Source organism: Cyprinodon tularosa, unplaced genomic scaffold (assembly GCF_016077235.1).
Source record: "Cyprinodon tularosa strain WSP-4 unplaced genomic scaffold, ASM1607723v1 ctg298, whole genome shotgun sequence".
In the NCBI taxonomy this organism is placed as follows: domain Eukaryota; kingdom Metazoa; phylum Chordata; class Actinopteri; order Cyprinodontiformes; family Cyprinodontidae; genus Cyprinodon; species Cyprinodon tularosa.
The window spans coordinates 433,458-455,583 of record NW_024039005.1 but is presented as its reverse complement, the minus strand read 5'-3'; the positions used below and the strand labels follow the sequence as shown (position 1 = coordinate 455,583).

At 41.5% G+C, this 22,126-nt stretch overlaps 1 protein-coding gene across 1 annotated transcript; it reads right to left on the bottom strand.

The window, feature by feature from the left end:
* Nucleotides 1–953: 953 nt before the first annotated feature.
* pnpla2 (patatin-like phospholipase domain containing 2) lies at nt 954–20,818 on the bottom strand. The gene is made up of 9 exons (XM_038291243.1): nt 20,384–20,818; nt 18,141–18,373; nt 17,760–17,825; nt 7,759–7,968; nt 7,580–7,640; nt 7,013–7,207; nt 3,612–3,744; nt 1,717–1,839; nt 954–1,452 (listed from the first exon to the last, which is right to left on the bottom strand). Exons 1-9 carry the CDS (start codon nt 20,568–20,570, stop codon nt 1,131–1,133), a joined length of 1,530 nt encoding a protein of 509 aa, XP_038147171.1. The 5' UTR covers nt 20,571–20,818; the 3' UTR covers nt 954–1,130.
* Nucleotides 20,819–22,126: the final 1,308 nt, after the last annotated feature.

The following is a 22,126-nucleotide window of genomic DNA, read 5'->3' as shown; positions in this document are numbered from 1 at the left end:
AATGGAGTAAATGCTAAAAACAAACCGACTCTAATGTGTTTCGTCCTGCACTTCCTGTGAGTAACTAAGCAGGAAAATGCTGCTTCACTTTGACTGTCTTCAACTTAAAACATCCACTTTTTTTTCTTTCTTTGTAACTTCCTGTAATTCAAGTTAAGCTCGACTGTGAACCTGTGCAAAGTGAAGTGTGCCTCTGTTGATGTAACACTTCCTGACTGCAAAAGCTAATGGCTTATTTCAGAGGCAGTCATTGGTGCAAATCGTCCAACACCCACTGAGTGAATAACAGCGCCTTCAAAATCTATTCTTAAAAATCTATTTTTAGATGTTGTAAACCAAGTCTCAGTTTAGTTTAACTTAAATTTATGAAGAATAAAACAGTTTAATGTATCTATAAACTGAAAGGAAAACAATATTTATTTTCTTTTTTAAGAGGATTTACTAATACAAATCTGCAAAGTGTGGCATGCATTTGATACAGAAGAGGATTAGGGCCACTGAAAAAATAAAAGATAGTTGAATGATTCTTTTATTTTATTTCATTTTAATATGCCAAACGTCAGAATTCTGAATTAATCTCAGAATTCTGACTTTAATCTAAAAATTCTGACTTTAATCTAAAAATTCTGACTTTAATCTCAGAATTCTGACTTTTTTCTCAGAATTCTGACTTTAATCTCAGAATTCTGATTTTTTTTTTCTTAAAAAAATGGAATTCTGAGACTTTTTTCCCATATTAAACTGAAACAATATTTAACTTAATTTTATTCTTTCAGTGGCCCTAATCCTCTTCTGTAATAATAATAATAATAATAATAATTTATGTACTCCCTAATGCATGTTCCAGACGGCAACATTGTCGTTGTATCATCAAATTGTGGCGGTTATTTTCTTTCACAGGGACAGTTTTTGTTTCTCTATGTGGTGAAATGAAAAAAGTGAAACCATGTGCCTTTTTTTTCCATTCAGTTATTCAGAAGCACAAGTTTAAATACTTTTCAAAGTCCTGCAGGACTGTTTCCAACCACTACACAGAGAAGTTGATGGCATTTTAAATGCAAAATCAACATTACAGCTTCAGTGGGAGTTTTCCACTATTCCTGAATCAGTCGTACGATCAGAGCAACAGCCTACCAAAAGCTCCTGGATCTGCTCATCGTTTTAGCAGGTTTCCCACTTTGAGGATTGTTGCAATAGCCTTTGCCTTCTGCAAAGTCTTGCAGGAAAAAGCTAGCCAGGCGGTTGGTGTGTGGGGGTATTGCTCCGGTTTTGAAGGAGCCTTGCAGGTCCATGTCGATGCAGAAAACCCCTGATAGCAGCCGGTTCTTGTATCGGTCAAAGACATCCTGCACTGAAGAACCGCCGCTGTTCATCCACAGAGGGAAGAGGCTGGTGGAGCTAGACTTGGATGGAAGGGACCGGTAATGGTGCAGCTCCAGGTGGCAGAACAGCCTATCAGAGCAGAGGAAAAGTCAGCTCAAATGTTTGGAAATAAACACACATTATAACTGCATCATAGGTTGTTTACTGTCTATCTCTAAAGTAAAACTAAATGTGCAGATAAGCACCAATTTGGTCATTTTTCTTCCCATCCTTTAATGGCTAAAATCTACTGAGATCCAGAGCTGCTAGCAGTAGCAGCCTTTTTCAGTGGGATGTATGCAGACATGTCAGAACACAACTATAGGCTATAACCTTAGGAAGGGGATTATTTACCGAGCAGATACATGCTGGGAAAAGTTTCTGGAAGCCTGACGGAGAATACGCTGCAGAATCTTCAGAATCTGCTCTCGAATCCAGCCCACATCCTCCTGCACATCTGGAAGCCACTCCAGAAGTCTGTAGAGAGAAGAGCTCATTATTATTCAGTCATGGAACGCTGGCTTTTACAGCGGATAGGAGAGTTTGCACAAAATCCATAAATGAAAGTAATGAATGTTTGAGTGGTTCTTTTAACGTGAGCTTCAGAGACTGTCGCCATGCCTCATGGTCTGCAGACAGGCTCAGCTGGGTGTCTCAGTCCAAGGTGATCTCAATAATAGACCTGAGTCTAAATCTGGGCTAAATTAAACCAGCTAGTCTTGTTTCTACAGATTGTGTCTCCGGAACAATCATAAGCTCAAATGTTCCCTTGTCTCCATTTCTAAAATGTGTCCAAAGTTCACCTGTAGCCTCGTGTTCATTGTGCAGAGAGACAGGAAGTGATGAATCACTGAATAAAAGTTAATGGGAACCTTCCTTTTTCCTCTCCCCTTCCTTAAATTTCCTTTCCCTCCTTCCCCCCCTCCCCCCCTCCCTTCCCCCCCTTCCCCCCCCCTTTCCCCCCCTCCCTCCCCCCTCCCTTCCTTCCCTCCCTTCCTTCCTCCCTCCTTCCCTTTCCTCCCCTTCCTTCCTTCCTTCCTTCCCCCCCTCCTCCCTTCCTTCCCTTCCCCTTCCCCTTTCCCTTCCCTTCCCTTTCCCCCCTCCCTCCCTCCCCTCCCTCCCTTCCTCCCCTCCCCCTTCCTTCCTTCCTTCCCCCCTCCTTCCTTCCTTTCCCCCCTTCCCCTTTCCCCCTTCCTTCCTTCCTTCCTTCCTCCCTTCCTTCCCTCCCTCCCTTCCTCCCTTCCCCTTCCTTCCTTCCTTCCTTCCTCCCTTCCTTCCTCCCTCCTCCCTCCCTTCCTCCCTTCCTTCCTTCCTTCCTTCCTTCCTCCCTCCCTTCCTCCCCTTTCCCTTTCCCTTTCCCTTTCCCTTTCCCTTCCTCCCTTCCTTCCTCCCTCCCTCCCTCCCTTTCCCCCCTTCCTTCCTTCCTTCCTCCCTCCTTCCTTCCTTCCTCCCTCCCTTCCTTCCTTCCTTCCTCCCTTTCCCCCCTTCCTTCCTTCCTTCCTCCCTCCCTTCCTTCCTTCCTTCCCTTCCTCCCTTCCTCCCTTCCTTCCTCCCTTCCTTCCTTCCTCCCTCCCTCCCTCCCTTCCTTCCTTCCTTCCTTCCTTCCTCCCTTCCTCCCTTCCTTCCTTCCTTCCTTCCTCCCTCCCTTCCTTCCTTCCTTCCTTCCTTCCTTCCTTCCTTCCTTCCTTCCTTCCTTCCTTCCTTCCTTCCTTCCTTCCTTCCTTCCTTCCTTCCTTCCTCCCTCCCTTCCTCCCTTCCTTCCTTCCTTCCTTCCTCCCTTCCTTCCTCCCTCCCTTCCTCCCTTCCTTCCTTCCTTCCTTCCTCCCTTCCTTCCTCCCTCCCTCCCTTCCTTCCTTCCTTCCTTCCTCCCTTCCTTCCTCCCTCCCTCCCTTCCTCCCTCCCTCCCTTCCTCCCTTCCTCCCTTCCTCCCTCCCTTCCTCCCTTCCTTCCTTCCTTCCTTCCTTCCTCCCTTCCTTCCTTCCTTCCTCCCTCCCTCCCTTCCTCCCTTCCTTCCTTCCTTCCTTCCTTCCTCCCTTCCTTCCTGCCTCCCTCCCTTCCTCCCTCCCTTCCTTCCTTCCTTCCTTCCTTCCTCCCTCCCTCCCTTCCTCCCTTCCTTCCTTCCTTCCTTCCTCCCTCCCTCCCTTCCTTCCTTCCTTCCTTCCTTCCTTCCTTCCTTCCTTCCTTCCTTCCTTCCTTCCTTCCTTCCTTCCTTCCTTCCTCCCCGTTGGGGTGAGGAAGTCCCGCCGTACCTGAGGGTCATGGACAGGGCCGACTCCAGAGGGAGGGTGTAGGGGAGCATCAGGGCGGAGGCCATTCTGACAGGGAGCAGGCTGCTCAGGGATTGAACCAGGCTCCTCCTCTCCATGCAGGCCTCAAGTAAAGCTGAAGGGGGCGCCAAAAACACACAATGAACTCTCAGTGGTTTTCTACTGATGTTAAGGAATTAAACATTTCTTAAAACTAAACTTTATCTTTAAACTAACTGGATCGTTTCTTTGCATAGACCTAGATGTTAAGCATTGTTCACACATTTTTAACAGCATGAATGTCACTTTTTTTTTTTAGGTAGACTAACATGGAAACAAAATATTAGCCTAAAAAGAATCTGTTTTTATTTGTGCTTTGGATTATTGTCCTGTTGAAAACCTTCTCTTTGCTGAAGGTTAAACCATCTACTCCAACCTCTCAACATCTGACTGAAGGACATTTATTAGGCTGCTTGCTAACAAGGCAGCAACCGTGATTCCTGCCATAAGCTGGAAACACATAGCAGGACTAATGTCACTGAAACAACATGAACATAGAGGGCTCTCCTCTCGTGTCTGCTGGAAAAGCATCAAATAAGACAAAGACTGAGCTATTTCATAAAATCAACAATTGATTGAGGCTTACAGACGCTTCACTCTGCACAAACTGTAAAGCATGGTGGTGGTAGTATTATACTGAGGGCCTGGTTCACCACTGAAGGTAATGGTGCGTTGCCCATGATGGGGCGGGGGAATAATAAAGAAAGAGACTAAATGTTGTGACTTTGGCAGGTTCAGGACTTTAACTTGGACATGGACCTGAAATGGCCCATGGGTGGGCGGGGGGGCTTTACCATCAGGCAGTACTAGGCAGTTGCTTAGGGCCCCAAGTTCCTGGGGACCCCATAAAACTCTGTTTCCATGTATGGTTAATACAAGTAATCCTTATTTGTTTTTGATAAAAAATCCTTTGGCTAAAATGCCATCAGAATGCTGATAATATTAAGTGTGTCTCAGCCCCCCCCCCCCCTTCAGTGTCCACCATATTGGATCAGTCCATTTGCTGCACATGTTCAGAAAGGTCCAAACAGACAGCAGCAAACCATTTGAAAACAAACCATGCAAAGAGCAGTGTTGCCAACTTAGCGCTTTAGTCGCTATATTTAGCCACTTTTCAGACCCCTCTAGCACCCTGATTTCTAAAAAGCTCCTAGCGCCAAATCTAGAGACTTTTTTCTGCTACTGGAGACTTTGGAGACAACATCTAAAAGCAGCGAACTCTGCTCTCCAGAGCGAGTAGATTGGTAACCCCGCCTCCTGCTCTCCTCTATCTTGTCTGCTGTCATGATTCATGCAGCTATTATTTCATCCAAATGAAAAATGGAGAACAGATAAGCAGATCATGGCTTGTCTACAGTGAAAAGAAGGACTGGGTTATTTACTTTGGCCTTTTTGGAAACACAGGAAGGAGCAATCAGCTAAGTGAGCTTAGTGCTTGGAAAAAATCTTTCATTCCTTTAGAGACAGCATGAAAAGTCAGCTGAGTACAAAACATAGAGAGGAAAACAAGAAGAAAAGGGACAAGAAGAGAGGGACACAACCTAGAACAGATAATGGATGTCTATTCTATTAACATTTCTACATCTGGAGAATGGGGCTGTTCTATGTGATGGCTTCTCCATACAGAGGGCCCCCTGCCTGTCTTTGCCTAGGGCCCCAAATTTCCTACATCCGTCCCTGCTCACCTGGTGATCTGGATGAAGCCGCAGGAGGCCGCAGCGTGCAGAGGCGTCCAGCCCTCATTGTCCCTGAGCAGCAACATGCAGAGTGCCTTTTATTCAGTTATTACTAGATATTTAAATCTAGATTTGACACTGAATGTGGAATCGTAAAGAAAATGAGTTCCAGATATTCTCATTTAAACCAGGGAAGTTTTAGGGTGTAAAATCCATCTGATCATCTCCAGTATAACGCGCTCATCCAGTCAATACAGTAATAAATTCCCTGCTAGCCTAGCAATAAAGAAAACACACCTGAATCTACTAGGACTGAAACAGTTAATCAGATTAATCGATTATTGAAATAATCATCAACAAATTTAGATATCCATCAATAGTTAACTGGAGAATAGAGACTGTAAAATACTTTAGCTGACAGAGCGACTTTGAGCAGGAATTATACCAAACCATGCAATGCAGTGAGATCCAAAAACTGTTTATTTAAAAGGCTGCATGTTTCAGAATTCATTTAATGTTTGCAAAATCTGATTTCAATGAAGCAAAAAAACAACAAAAATCAAACATTAAAGACTGCCTAAAAACTGTCAGAGAAAACTTTAAATGTGCTGTAGCAGCCTGTCAGTCAAACGCCAGCCGAATGGCAGCAGACTCCCAGCCACTGCAGTGACCCCCCTCTTGCATATTTGGGTCTGGGTCCCTGAGCAAGACCCTTAACCTAGAGTCCTGCAATGGGTCGGCTACCCGCGGGTCCCCGACGGGTCACCCGCTAAAATGCTCTTTTGCGGGTGAAAAATACATAAATAAAAATAAACGGGTCGGGCGGATATTTTCTTAGTGCAGGCGGGTAGTTGGTGATTTTTTTTTTATGCGTGTGTGTTGTTAAGAGAAGAAAGGCGCTGCTAAATAAAATAAATGTATTATTATTATGGACATCAGAAATGTTCTATTAATCAGGCACTGGGGTCCCCCTTGTTGTAGCTTAAAGCCCTGCTGGCAGTGTGGGCTTCCCTCCAAAAAGGCCACAGTCAGTGCATACACGTCTGCTGCAGTGTTAATGGCGCTGTTCTGCAGCGCAGTGTACTATAGCCTATTACTTGATGTGTTAACGTGTCGGGTTCGGTGTCATCCTAACGGGTTCGGGCGGGTGCGGTTGGTAAAACTCGACCCGTGCAGGACTCTACCTTAACCCCACAGTGCTCCCCGGACGCCGCACAATGGCAGCCCACTGCTCCCCAAGGGAATGGGTTAAATGCAGAGATAAATTTCTCCAATGTGAGATCAATAATGTTCAATTTATTTATTTTTTTTACTCCAACTCCCCCATTCACTGAATTACAGGGTCTGACCAGGAGATGGCGCTTCTCTTTAGATCCTAATGTCCACAAATCATGACAGAAAGAATATTTTAGATGTTTAAAAAGGAATTGTAGGGGACCAGCCAAGGACCAACCAAGGACCAGCCAAGGACCATCCAAGGACCAGCCAGGGACCAGCCAGGGACCAGCCAGGGACCAACCAAGGACCAGCCAAGGACCATCCAAGGACCAACCAAGGACCATCCAAGGACCAGCCAAGGACCAGCCAGGGAAAGTGGGTGAATGTTGAATGGCTACTGCTGCATGTATGGTTCTCTATAGCCGAGGTCAGTCCTCTAATGCTCCTCACCTTTGTGCACAGCGGGTGGAAGATACTCCATGATGTGATCATCTAGCGAGGAGCTGGCATGCAGCAGAGCTTTGGCCTCCACCTGTGGCTCCGCCTCTCGGTTTTTCTCTTCTCTCCTTTCATCGCCGGCCTTATTTTCCTCTCTGTTGACCAGCAACTGTCTGTCTGATTGAGGCCCTGTATAATTAAGCAATCCTGAAAATAAAGAAAAAGAAAATAAACATTGGGTCTGCTTGTTCATCCATCCATACAGGGTCCTCAAATCTCAGTTAAATTTTTTACTTAAAAAAGAAAACACCTTATATTAATCAAAGTATCCTGAAACCATGTTGGTTTGTTTGCACATTAATATCTACAGAGAGTAAGTTGAGCAAGAGCTTCCTATTGATCTGCTGACACGGTAACAGGAAGCACACCCTCTGATAGAGTATCTGCATGAAACGCTGTTTACAAACCAAACATTTATCGTCTTAAAGCAAAAAATAAGAAAATCAATGAGGCTAGATTTTAGTGGGATTTATTAAAAAGAGCTTTGAAGTTTTCTGCAGAATGAAGAAAGAAACTTACCATTTCTCTTTAAAAAATGCAGAGCATCCTTATATCCCTGCTTGCACATGGCCTTCATAACCTGTATTCAAACACACATCCTTATTAATCATCTCTCATGTTTCAGTGAAGCCCAGCATGCTGAGCATTTAAAAAAGGCCCAAATCCCTGAATGTGGCGTTAGTGAGAGTGAGTCCTACCATTGGATCAGGTGGAAAGAGAGCCCTAGAGACTCTGTAAAGGTTGGTGAGGGTGAACTGGATGCTTGTGTTGGTGAAGCGCAGCTCGTGGATGTTGGTGGAAGTGTCTCGAGGGCAGATGTCGCTCTCTCCAGAAAAGGGAGACACCGTGATGGTGTTTTTCAGCTCGTACTGCGGAAGGTTGTCCGAGATTCCTCCATCCACGTATCGCTGAACGAAGGCAGAGCAAACAGAGTCGGATCGATTAATGAACAACGTTTCCAGAAACTCAACTGAGGCAGAAAGCAAACAAGCTGTGACATCATTTCCTCCTGTATTGATGAAGACTTGTTTTTATCAAAAAATTATGAAATGTTTAAAGCTCCCAGCCAGACCTATCTGCCAAATCAATGAGACTCACTTTAGATATAGTCTTCCCCTCAACACCACAACAGTTTTCTCTGTTTGGTTTGCTATTTGTTGTTATTTAATCAGGATGATTTATCACAAGCTTCCACACAAACATCCTCCAGTGACATCACATAAGGCACGAGGAAAAGGATCAGTTGTTTTTTCACATCAGCTTCTATTTTCCATGTTTTTATCTCTTTATATTCATTCTTTCAACAAAAAAGGGGGGGGGGGTCAATATCAGAGGTGGAAGCTGGGTTCAAATAAATAGGCTATGATCTGCAGAAGCTCTGCTTAAGATATATAAGCATGAAGAAACGTAATAGCAGCACATAGATGATTTACTGACCAGATTAAAGAGTGATAGAATGATTCTATAGGGTATCTGGTCCTTCAGGTCTCTAATAGGGTGATAGAATGATTCTATAGGGTATCTGGTCCTTCAGGTCTCTAATAGGGTGATAGAATGATTCTATAGGGTATCTGGTCCTTCAGGTCTCTAATAGGGTTGTAGAATGATTCTATAGGGTATCTGGTCCTTTAGGTCTCTAATAGGGTGATAGAATGATTCTATAGGGTATCTGGTCCTTCAGGTCTCTAATAGGGTGATAGAATGATTCTATAGGGTATCTGGTCCTTCAGGTCTCTAATAGGGTCATGGAATGATTCTATAGGGTATCTGGTCCTTCAGGTCTCTAATAGGGCGATGGAATGATTCTATAGGGTATCTGGTCCTTCAGGTCTCTAATAGGGCGATGGAATGATTCTATAGGGTATCTGGTCCTTCAGGTCTCTAATAGGGCGATGGAATGATTCTATAGGGTATCTGGTCCTTCAGGTCTCTAATAGGGTGATAGAATGATTCTATAGGGTATCTGGTCCTTCAGGTCTCTAATAGGGTGATAGAATGATTCTATAGGGTATCTGGTCCTTCAGGTCTCTAATAGGGTGATAGAATGATTCTATAGGGTATCTGGTCCTTCAGGTCTCTAATAGGGTGATAGAAGGATTCTATAGGGTATCTGGTCCTTCAGGTCTCTAATAGGGTGATAGAATGATTCTATAGGGTATCTGGTCCTTCAGGTCTCTAATAGGGTGATAGAATGATTCTATAGGGTATCTGGTCCTTCAGGTCTCTATTAGGGTGATAGAATGATTCTATAGGGTATCTGGTCCTTCAGGTCTCTAATAGGGTGATAGAATGATTATATAGGGTATCTGGTCCTTCAGGTCTCTATTAGGGTGATAGAATGATTCTATAGGGTATCTGGTCCTTCAGGTGTCTAATAGGGTGATAGAATGATTCTATAGGGTATCTGGTCCTTCAGGTCTCTAATACGGTGATAGAATGATTCTATCGGGTATCTGGTCCTTCAGGTCTCTAATAGGGTGATAGAATGATTCTATAGGGTATCTGGTCCTTCAGGTCTCTAATAGGGTGATAGAATGATTCTCTAGGGTATCTGGTCCTTCAGGTCTCTAATAGGGTGATAGAATGATTCTATCGGGTATCTGGTCCTTCAGGTCTCTAATAGGGTGATAGAATGATTCTCTAGGGTATCTGGTCCTTCAGGTCTCTAATAGGGTGATAGAATGATTCTATAGGGTATCTGGTCCTTCAGGTCTCTAATAGGGTGATAGAATGATTCTATAGGGTATCTGGTCCTTCAGGTCTCTAATAGGGTGATAGAATGATTCTATAGGGTATCTGGTCCTTCAGGTCTCTAATAGGGTGATAGAATGATTCTATCTGGTATCTGGTCCTTCAGGTCTCTAATAGGGTGATAGAATGATTCTATAGGGTATCTGGTCCTTCAGGTCTCTAATAGGGTGATAGAATGATTCTCTAGGGTATCTGGTCCTTCAGGTCTCTAATAGGGTGATAGAATGATTCTATCGGGTATCTGGTCCTTCAGGTCTCTAATAGGGTGATAGAATGATTCTCTAGGGTATCTGGTCCTGCAGGTCTCTAATAGGGTGATAGAATGATTCTATAGGGTATCTGGTCCTTCAGGTCTCTAATAGGGTGATAGAATGATTCTATAGGGTATCTGGTCCTTCAGGTCTCTAATAGGGTGATAGAATAATTCTATAGGGTATCTGGTCCTTCAGGTCTCTAATAGGGTGATAGAATGATTCTATCGGGTATCTGGTCCTTCAGGTCTCTAATAGGGTGATAGAATGATTCTATAGGGTATCTGGTCCTTCAGGTCTCTAATAGGGTGATAGAATGATTCTATAGGGTATCTGGTCCTTCAGGTCTCTAATAGGGTGATAGAATGATTCTATAGGGTATCTGGTCCTTCAGGTCTCTAATAGGGTGATAGAATGATTCTCTAGGGTATCTGGTCCTTCAGGTCTCTAATAGGGTGATAGAATGATTCTATCGGGTATCTGGTCCTTCAGGTCTCTAATAGGGTGATAGAATGATTCTCTAGGGTATCTGGTCCTGCAGGTCTCTAATAGGGTGATAGAATGATTCTATAGGGTATCTGGTCCTTCAGGTCTCTAATAGGGTGATAGAATGATTCTATAGGGTATCTGGTCCTTCAGGTCTCTAATAGGGTGATAGAATAATTCTATAGGGTATCTGGTCCTTCAGGTCTCTAATAGGGTGATAGAATGATTCTATCGGGTATCTGGTCCTTCAGGTCTCTAATAGGGTGATAGAATGATTCTATAGGGTATCTGGTCCTTCAGGTCTCTAATAGGGTGATAGAATGATTCTATAGGGTATCTGGTCCTTCAGGTCTCTAATAGGGTGATAGAATGATTCTATAGGGTATCTGGTCCTTCAGGTCTCTAATAGGGTGATAGAATGATTCTATAGGGTATCTGGTCCTTCAGGTCTCTAATAGGGTGATAGAATGATTCTATAGGGTATCTGGTCCTTCAGGTCTCCAATAGGGTGATAGAATGATTCTATAGGGTATCTGGTCCTTCAGGTCTCTAATAGGGTGATAGAATGATTCTATAGGGTATCTGGTCCTTCAGGTCTCTAATAGGGTGATAGAATGATTCTATAGGGTATCTGGTCCTTCAGGTCTCTAATAGGGTGATAGAATGATTCTATAGGGTATCTGGTCCTTCAGGTCTCTAATAGGGTGATAGAATGATTCTATAGGGTATCTGGTCCTTCAGGTCTCTAATAGGGTGATAGAATGATTCTATAGGGTATCTGGTCCTTCAGGTCTCTAATAGGGTGATAGAATGATTCTATAGGGTATCTGGTCCTTCAGGTCTCCAATAGGGTGATAGAATGATTCTATAGGGTATCTGGTCCTTCAGGTCTCTAATAGGGTGATAGAATGATTCTATAGGGTATCTGGTCCTTCAGGTCTCTAATAGGGTGATAGAATGATTCTATAGGGTATCTGGTCCTTCAGGTCTCTAATAGGGTGTGTAACATTGGTTGGGCTGAAAATGGCATATTAGCTGTTCTATGAGCCCTAATGCAGCCTGGTTAAAAGCCCTAGAATGAAACCACAGCTTTCCTTCCTTTTATGGTTTGATCATGAATATTTAGATGAGCTGTGCTCTGATTGGTTGGTTTACAACGAGCCAAGCTGCTGAGCAAAGACGCATCATAGCAACAAGCACTCACTCACTGAAACATCATTGATATGGTAGGGGGACCAGACCTGGGGGGGAATTTCACAATCGTCTGGGATTTTGGTCGCCTCCAGTGCAGCAGAACCGAGCCGTCAGCTTCAGGGCTGGTCAGGGAACCCCGGCGGACAGGGGCAGGGAGCAAGCAGGGGATGGAGCGACAGAACCCGACCCGGTTGCCTGGACACCGGCGGCCTACCATACCGTCATCGGGTCAGGTTCGGTCGCTCTATCCCCCTGCTGGCTCCCTGCCCCCATCCTGACAGTTGGGGTTCGATTGCCCGGTCTGGTCCAGTCAGCGGCTCGCAAAACATTAAGAAATTGCATGCATGATTTTTTTGTTTGCAAAAACACGTTAGCACTGCTGATGTGGAATCTTTTAACCTTTAATTAAAGCTCTTCTGAATGGAAGTCCAAATATGTTAAAAGTTGCTTTTCCACCATCTTTCAAACTAATTCAATCTCTAACGTTCTGCTCTCTCTGCTGTTTCTCTGTTCCTGTTTGGCTGTGACTCCATCCTGGAGAGAAATATCAGCTGTGCTGCTGCCATCAACACCTTTGTTTCTAGATGTTGGAGCTTGGCCTGTTTTCCAGTGTAGTCCTGTTTCTCTGACTGTGACTAAATGGATGTGCTCTCTTCATCCTCTGACATGGGAGCTGGCTCGGAGCTCGTCTGCCTGGCTGTGTGTTTCCTGGACGGGGCCGCCTGAGGAGCTGGTTGACAGTTGCCTTTTGTATCTATGCTTCTTTTTCTATGTCTGCTTCTGTCTCCTTGAACCCCAGTGGGCCTCAGCAGATGGCCGCTCACACTGAGCCTGGTTCTGCTGGAGGTTTCTTCCTGTTCAAAGGGAGTTTTTCCTCTCCACTGTCGCTACAAGCATGCTTAGTGTGAGGGATTGCTGAAGAGTCAATGAGTCGATGCAATCAGCTGGTTTTCCTGAGATAGAAAACTTTGAATCAATCTGACTGGATGATCTGGTGAACTGGAAAGTGACCTGAGATGACATGATGGGAATTGGAGCTATAGAAATAAACTGAATAGAATTGAATGAATTCAAAGTGAATATCTGATCTCCTCAATCCAAATACTCAACAATCTATTTCCCTTTCTTTAGAACATTTTCTGTAAATCCCTGCAGAGGAAACCGTCACTTCTTACCCTGCTGTATGTTTTAATCTCAGGTTCATTGCAATAATTTTTGTCTTTAAACATTTGATGTTTAAACAAACTGACATCAGGATTTCAGTCATAGGAGGACACTGAATAAACGTGAATAAACATCCAAGGCCGCCTGATCACATTCTAGCTCTGCCACACTGTTGCCTCCAGCTCAGCACACACACTCCGTCATTGGTAAACTCTGAAATGCATCACAAAGGTCACATCAGGAAGGCGAGGCACGGCTGCTCAGTCATACTTCTCAGAAAGAAAACCTTTGCTCCAGAAACATGTCCAACAAAACAGAACAGAGCGAGGAACATTTTCCACCTCCCTCCTGAGGGGGACATTTCTGACGCTGGTGGGATTTTATAATCAGTGTTTACAGACGCGTGCCGTTACGAACCAACAGATTGAGAGGGGAGGGAGGGCCGCAGAGGGCACCGTTACTGGGAAAGAAAATGGACCAAAAGCAACAGAAACCAAAACAGAAACACTGAGATTTAAAAGAAGCCGCCTCGTCTTCTTGGAAAAATCCCATCGAGATTTCATTTCTAATATCATTACAGGGTTTATACAGGAATGATCATCTTCAACTTCATGCTTTTAGAAATTATTTTAACGCCATCAACAACTACCCATGACTTCCATAAATATATACAGTACAGATCAAAAGTTTGGACCTTCTCATTCTAAGAGTTTCTTTCTTCTGTAGATTCACACTGAAGGCATCAAAACTATGAATTAACTGAACATGTGGAATTATATACTTAACACTAAAACTGTGAAATAACTAAAAATATATTCTAGGTTCTTCAAATTAGCCTCCTTCAGCTTTGGTTACTGTTTGGCTCACTCTTTCATTCTCTTGATGAGCTTCCAGAGGCCGTCGCCTGAAATGGTTTTACTTCACAGGTGTCGTCTGTCAGGCTTAAAGGAATAGTACACCCAAAACATGATTAGCCTTCATTTTCTACTCACCCCCATGCTGAACAACACTCTGGAGTACTTTTTTGATATCTCAAATGCATCTAGAGATCTGGAAGGCATCTTGTTGTCTGCTGACATTCAAATAATGGAGGTCTATGGCGCCCGAGACAGAAAGGTCCATAAAAGTCCACAAAAAACGTGTCAATATTCCTCCATACTGCTCGTCCAATGTATTCCAAGTGTCCTGAGTGGGTAGCGTCCAGAATTTACTCGAAACGAAGTCATTTAGAATGTTTTTAGAGCATAAACAGTAGTTTATAGGATTTCCTGAAAGCGCGTTCACGAGCCTACGGAAGCCGGCAGACCAAACCAGATGAAAGTTCGCATTCAGCTCGGCAAAGAACTCATGCTCTTCCTCAACACTGAAGTCCTCAGACATTTTTCTTTCGTTGTTTCTTTCTTTGCACAGGTAAACAGCACATTTCTTCTTCTACGCTTGCATTATCGGCAGAGCAGACGCTGAATGCGCACTTTCATCTGGTTTGGTCTGCCGGCTTCCGTAGCGTCCTGAACGTGCAGGCTCGCGCTTTCAGGAAATCCTATACACTACTGTTTATGCTCTAAAAACATTCTAAATGACTTTGTTTCGAGTAAATTCTGGACGCTACCCACTCAGGACACTTGGAATACATTGGACGAGCAGTATGGAGGAATATTGACACGTTTTTGTGGACTTTTATGGACCTTTCTGCCTCGGGCGCCATAGACCTCCATTATTTGAATGTCAGCAGACAGCAAGAAGCCTCCCAGATCTCCAGATGCATTTGAGATATCAAAAAAGTACTCCAGAGTGTTGTTCAGCATGGGGGTGAGTAGAAAATGAAGGCTAATCATGTTTTGGGTGTACTATTCCTTTAATAGGTGGGATTTCCTGCCTTATAAATGGGGGTTGGGACCATCAGGTGTGATAGTCAGCTGATAGTCCAACTGAATAGACTGTTAGAATTTAGATTATGGCGAGAAAAAAGCAGCTAAGTAAAAAAAAATGAGCGGCCATCATTACTTTAAGAAATGAAGGTCAGTCAGTCCGAAAAATTGGTAAAACTTTGAACGTGTTCCCAAGTGCAGTCGCAAAAACCATCAAACGCTACGAAGAAACTGGCTGACATGAGGAGCGCCCCAGGAAAGGAAGACCAGGAGTCACCTCTGCTGCGGAGGAGAAGTTCAATCGAGTCACCAGCCTCAGAAATGACAGGTTACTAGCAGCTCAGATTAGAGAGCAGGTCAATGAAACACAGAGTTCTAGCAGCAGAAACATCTAGATCAACTGTTAACAGGAGACTCTATCAATCAGGCCTTCATGGTAGAAGAGCTGCTAGGAAACCGCTGCTAAGGCAACAAGCAGAGAGACTAGCTTTGGCTAAAGAACACCAGGAACGGACATTCGACCAGAGGAAATCTGATGAGTCCAGATTGGAGATCTTTGGTTCCAACCATCATGTCTTTGTGTGACGCAGAAAAGGTGAACGGATCGACTCTACATGCCTGGTTCCCACAGCGAAGCATGGAGGAGGAGGTGTGATGGTGTGGGGAAGCTTTGGTGGTTACACTGTTGGGGATTTATTCAAAATTGACATACTGAACCAGCATGGCTGCCATAGCATCCTGCAGCTCCATCCTAGTCCATCCGGTTTGGGTTTAGTTGGATTTTCCAGCCGGACAATGAGCCCAAACAGACCAGCAGGCTGTGGAAGGGCTATATGACCATGAAGGAGAGTGATAGGGTGCTGCCCCAGATGACCTGTTCTCCACCATCACCAGACCTGAACCCAGTCCAGATGGTTTGGGGAGAGCTGGACCACAGAGTGAAGCCAAAGGGCCAACAGCTGCTCAGCATCTCTGGGAACTCCTGCTGGAAACCCTTTCAGGCGACGGCCTCTGGAGCTCATCAATAGAATGAAAGAGTGAGCCAAGCTAAAGGAGGCTACTTACTTTGAAGAACCCAGAATATCAGACATATTCTTAGTTGTTTCACAGTTTTCTTGATAAGTATATAATTTCACATGCGTTAATTAATAGTTTTGATGCCTTCAGTGTGAATCTACAATTTTCATAGTCATTAAAAAATAAAGAAAACTGTTTGAATGAGAAGGAGTGTCCAAACTTCTGGTCTGTATATATATATATATCATGGGCGTAGGTTTGCATAGGGACCATAGGGACATGTCCCTACCAAAGTTTTGAACCGACCTAATTGTCCCGACCAATAATTGGATGTGAGCAACATGTTTATAATTTACAGCAGTAGTTGTTGCAGCAGTGGCTTCTTTTCCTCTCGCTGCTCCTCTGCCTGGTCTCTCCTGTCCCTTTCATGTAGCAGCGCATGGAACTGTGCTGTGCTGTTTAACTCCACTCTCATTGGTTGTTCTGCCTTAGGTTCCGCCTTCTCTCCCTCTGATTGGCTGTTTTCTAGTCCGCGTGTGCTTGGAGCACAACATTGAAAATTTATTCACACTAGAATGCAGCGGTTACTAAAATTAATATTAGGCAACAAAACTAGTCCCAATAAAAAAAATGAATATCATGTACACTAAAAAACAAAAACCTTTTTTTTTCTTTTATAAAACGAAATATTGTGAGTCAGCCAGGAGTTCTGAAGACTGTTGGAAAAATGGGCAAATAAAGGCTGTAAGCCATCAACATTTCTGATTCTTGGCCACAGCCAACAAAAAAAGAAAATGTGAGGGTTTCCTTTTTACCGATATTTAGTTGCTATTACTGTTTTCATTTTTTTGTTTTTCTTTTCACAATTTTGATATAATAACTGATCTAAGTGGGTTGCTCTGTGGGGAAAGGCACATTTTACATTTATATTACTGTATGTTTTAAAGTCTCTATACTCCAGTTAATGATGAATCACTTACTAAATTAGTTGACGATTATTGAAATAATCAATTAATACGATTCATTTTTTTCAGCCCCAGATTAAATACATGAAATGGGCGACACAGAGTAACTACAGCCCAGATGTTCCACTTTTATAGTGAAGTTAATATTTTAATGAATGTATTATTTTGCTTGCTAGAGAATAGTACGTAAAAATATAAGAGTGGGGTTTAACTCTGCACAATTCTATATCTTCAGAAGAAAATACTGTATTTACCTTCTCTTCTTAGTCATTCAAATGAAACCGTTTTCAAAGTGGAAAACAGTCCTAATTCCACATTCATCAGAGCCGGTGATACTTCAACATTGATAAACAGCATCTAATGAGTGTAGAGCTTATAACATTTTTATTAATGTAGCAAAATTATGCTTTTCTCTTTTAACAATGAATTCCTCTTATCAGTACGGATGCTCACATCGAGCATAAAAAAGGGCATGCAAATTGCATAGCACCAATGACACCAGACCAATAGTGTCCCCACCAAAGTTCAAATCAAACCTACGCCCTTGATATATATATATATATATATATATATATATATATATATATATATATATATATATATATATATATATTCCTCATCTGTAGCGTCGACAGGCTGCAGCCCTTCCCTGTATTCCTGTTTTTTCCAGCCTTTTTTGTTTAAATTTGCATTTTCCAATTCTCTAGCTTTTTCTCCGCCTCAAGCGTCTTTCCCGAACATACGGCTTTACGATCAACCGGAAGCAGTTCTGTGCAAATATACTGCGATATAATATATCTGATGAAATTGATATATTTAAATGCCACGCTAATCACATTTAATGAATTTTAATGCCAATTAAGGCCTTAACTTTAATAGTTTAATGACTTTTAATGACCTGCAACAACCCTGAATTAGAAGACCGGGTTAAATTTAGATTATTTTAGCTGAAAAACAGAAGAAAGACAAGAAGTGAGAAAAGGAAACCAGCCAATTTACTCACCACTCCTTGGAGTGTTGGAGGAATGAGGCCACAGTATACTGGGATGTAGGCACTGCAGACACAAGCCTGAAATGATAAATAACATAATGTGAAAATGACATTAGCTTCTGCTTAATTTATGAAATTATACAGTATTTATTGATCTTATGAGATTAGTTTTGCTGCTGTCAGTTGATTTAATCTTTCTATTTCCAATTCCAATCCAATCTTATTTGTTAAGCATTTATAAAAACAAACACAGCTGGACAGAAAAATAAAATAAAACATAAAACATTACAGATAAAAGAAAAAAACAGTGTTACACGCCCTATTCAGAGACCTGAAGGACCAGATAGCCAATAGAATCATTCTATCACCCATTTAAACTTAGATGATAAATACCTGCACCAACTCCTCCTTATTGTTGAAGTGAGACATCAGGACGTTTTCTCCGTCTGAGACTCGGGTCAGAGAGATTCCCAGTCGCCCGTTGGCCTGAAGGTGGCTGTCAGCAGGCAGAGTTCGCCTCAGAACATGGCGGACGATCTTCACCAAGTTAAAGGAGGGGTGCATCGGTCCCAGGAACCTCTTCCTCGCCTCCTTAGCGACCTCGATGATGCTGGCCCCGGCGTCTCCTGCAGGACACAGAAGAACTGTAGGACCAGCATGTCTCACTGGAGTCTCAATAAAATAAAGACTTATTGATGCAGCTTTATTTAGCAAAGGAGCTGAACAACATTAGGAAACAATCCAAATAAAAACCAATAAGTGATAATAACCGTCAACATTTAGCATTTTCTAAACTGAATTATTTGTTATGTTTAAATTATAACTTCTACCTTATAGTTTCAGCTGTTTCCACATTAGATCAGTTGAAGTCCAAAAACAAAATGATTCCCTCTGATAATATTTTTACATAACATGAAATAAATGACTTAAATTATTGAACCATTTATCATAACTTTTTCAAATGTGTATATTTAGAGTTAGAACAAGTGTATGGAGTCAGAAAGGGGTCAAAATGTTTGTAAACTTATAAATCTTAGGTAAAAATGAAAAAATATAAGTTTATATGGAATGTCAAATTTGTACCTTGTAATCTGAGAAACTAAAAAAGCAAACATAAAATAATAAGAAATTAATCTAAATTCTTTCCTTCAGCTTAAAAAATACAATAGTTTAATATTTGAATTACACTTTTCCCCATTTTATTTCTTTATTCCAGTTTGAGATTTTATATTTTGAGAAACAAATATCTCTCCTTCAGTTTTTTTTTTGTTTGTTTCAAATTTCTCTTTCAGTTCCAGGATTTTTTGTTACACTTTCAAATCTGTTTTTTTGTTGTTTTTTTTTGTTGAAAGTGTAAAAAAAAAATCCTGAAACTGAAAAACAAATTTGAAACAAAAAAAGAAAGTAATGGATTTGAAAATGAAAATATAACATCTACAACTGCAATAAAGATAAAAAAGTGTACAGGTAATTAAAATACTAAACTGAATTTAGATTAAATTCTAAATTATTTTATGTTTGATTTTTTTTTCATATTATAAGGTAAAAATTTCACATTAAATATCAACTTCCATTTTTTCTGTTCCAACTAAGATTTACAAGTTTAAAAATATTTTGGGCCCTCTCTGATTCCATACAAGCGAGACATATTGTTTAATAAAAATAATAAAATAAAGTAAAGAGGCTAAACATACAGGAGGAATTATGAGCGGTAAATACCCGTCAGTCTAAGTCACATTATTGCTCATATCAGCTTGATCCTAAGTTATAATAAAAGTTTGGTCCAAGTAATAAAAAGCTAATAATAATAGACAGTTATGATTAATAAACTGATGGATCCATTATTAATATTGCAGTGATGTGTTGGAATATAAAGAATGAGAAGATGAGACTTTTCATTTACTTTCCATATTAAACCTGGATGGACAAATCAAAAATTGTTTTTAAATAATCACATATATAGTTTTTACCAGTGGCAGTTCTAGACCAAATCTATTCATGAAATAAAAAACAGGGTAAGGGATTTATATATATATATATATATATATATATATATATATATATATATATATATATATATATATATATATATATATATATATATATATATATATATATATATATATATGTTTAATTAAAATTTTATGTCTTATTAGATAAAATTAGTTTTCTACAAAGTTTGAATTAGAACTCAAGAAAAACTGATAAATTCTGCTTTAAAAATTAGAGTTTTATTTTATTTGTTTTGAACAAAACAAAAACATTTAGCACCACTGCAGCTATCGCCTTATTGTTTTCAAATAATTAGTTGACCTGAATTAGTAAAGAATAAAAATGAAATAGATCCAAAGGACCAATCAGTAACCATGTCTGTTCCAGTATATCAGCATTAGAATTTCCTAAGTCTTCATTATAGGGGCCATAACAGGGGCCAGGACATGATCTACAGGGGCACTGGGCCCCGTTGGCCCTTGTCTAGAACCGGCCATGTCGTTTACAATGTTACTGTCAGATAACAGAAATCTGGATTTAATTTATTTTAAATCTAAAGGTCATTCTAAACTAGTTTATTTTCTAACTGGTTTTCCTGCAGTAACCAGTTAACAGGTCCACCTGGATCCACAGCAGACACCTACCGAGACACACTCCGGTGACCAGAGCGGTGGCGGTGAGGGCCCCGGCGGAGGCCCCATAGATGTGTCTGGCGTTGTCCACCAGGAAGGGCGCCTGTTCCCGCAGGCAGCTGGCCACGCCGACGTGGTAGATCCCCAGGAAGCCGCAGCCTGCGAACGAGATGTTCCACGGAGAGTCTAGCGGGAACATAGTGGCTCCCAGCTGGGCTCAGGAATACTGACAGCAGGTGCCGGTTATAAGGAGTTAAAACATCTTCATTCCCTTTACTGCCGTTAAAAACTTAGTTTGTTTGTTTTGAACCAGCTTCCTCAGAGATGCTGAAAGTTTACAAAAATACGCTAATTTCTAAAAAGTTATAAGAAAAAAATGAAGTAAAGCCGCTCAGAGCAGCTTAATAAATGTGTAGTAAACTTTGGAGCGATTGTTGTTATTTCACACGCTTTGATTACATAACAGAGGAGGAGGGTAAAGAGGCGGAGAGTTCGACCAATCAGGTTTTAGCAAGCAGGAACCTTTGACCAATCAGAATAGAACCAGGGTTTACTTCAACCAATCAGCTTCCTCATCGCTGATCTATCGGTGAAGTCAGTTCACGGTCACTTTTTCTGGCACCGCTTCTTTCCCCAGGGGGAACTCAGCGTTTTGTTTTGTTCAATAATAATGTTCCTCATCTTTTTATATATTTATATATATTTTAAAGACCCAAATGGATCTTATTTGTACATTGGTTTCGTAATAGGCCTATTTGTGACTTTGACCTGAAGGACTGTTTGTTATTATCCTGGAAATCTGGAATCTTCTGTTTACAGAATCAGTCTCTAAAACCACAATGTGTTAAATATGAACATTAATCTTCTTTCATAAAACTATAGTGAGATTTTCATTAGTGACTCAATAAAATATTCAGTTTATAACCTACCACTAACATAAATAGTTTGTTTAAAAATGTTTTTTTTTTTTTTTATCTAACGGATAGGTGCTTATTGATCATTTCCTTGAAAAAACTGTTCAGAGAATAAGATAACTCTGTTATTAAAGGTTAAATTCAAATACATCTAACCATAAAAGCTGCAGCAGCAACAGTTCTTGCTACTATAAATCAATTCTATTCAGTTTATTTCTATGTCACCAATTCACAACATCTCATCTCAGGTCACTTTCCAGTTCACCAGATCATCCAGTCAGATTGATTCAAAGTTTCTATCTAAGGAAAACCAGATGATTGCATCATTTCAGTTTCACTATAGCTCTGGTGAATTTCAATGGTGAAGTCCTCTGGAAATCTTCAATAATTGTTGTTGATTGCAGATGTGTCTAGTAGTTCCCATTGATTTAGCTTGTAAAGCGGGGAGAATGGCGCTAGGCTTACCGCACCGTGACGTCACTGCCGCAAGATGGCAGGAGGGAGGGGCTACTATATTCGGGCAAAAATGGCCGCTCACACTGAGCCTGGTTCTGCTGGAGGTTTCTTCCTGTTCAAAGGGAGTTTTTCCTCTCCACTGTCGCTACAAGCATGCTTAGTGTGAGGGATTGCTGAAGAGTCAATGAGTCGATGCAATCAGCTGGTTTTCCTTAGATAGAAAACTTTGAATCAATCTGACTGGATGATCTGGTGAACTGGAAAGTGACCTGAGATGACATGATGTGAATTGGAGCTATAGAAATAAACTGAATTGACAAAAATTATTATTTTTTTTACTGATTAATTAAATCACAGTGAACGTATTAGTTTTAGGCATAAATAA

Bases quoted from the DNA above. Each gene is read 5' to 3' on its own strand.
- pnpla2 (XM_038291243.1), bottom strand. From the start codon at position 20,570: ATGTTCCCGCTAGACTCTCCGTGGAACATCTCGTTCGCAGGCTGCGGC. The intron at 18,374-20,383 runs GTAGGTGTCTGC...TGTGTCCTGCAG, and splicing joins GGTCACCGGAGTGTGTCTCG to GAGACGCCGGGGCCAGCATC. The intron at 7,641-7,758 runs GTAGGACTCACT...GTTTGAATACAG, and splicing joins TCTTTCCACCTGATCCAATG to GTTATGAAGGCCATGTGCAA.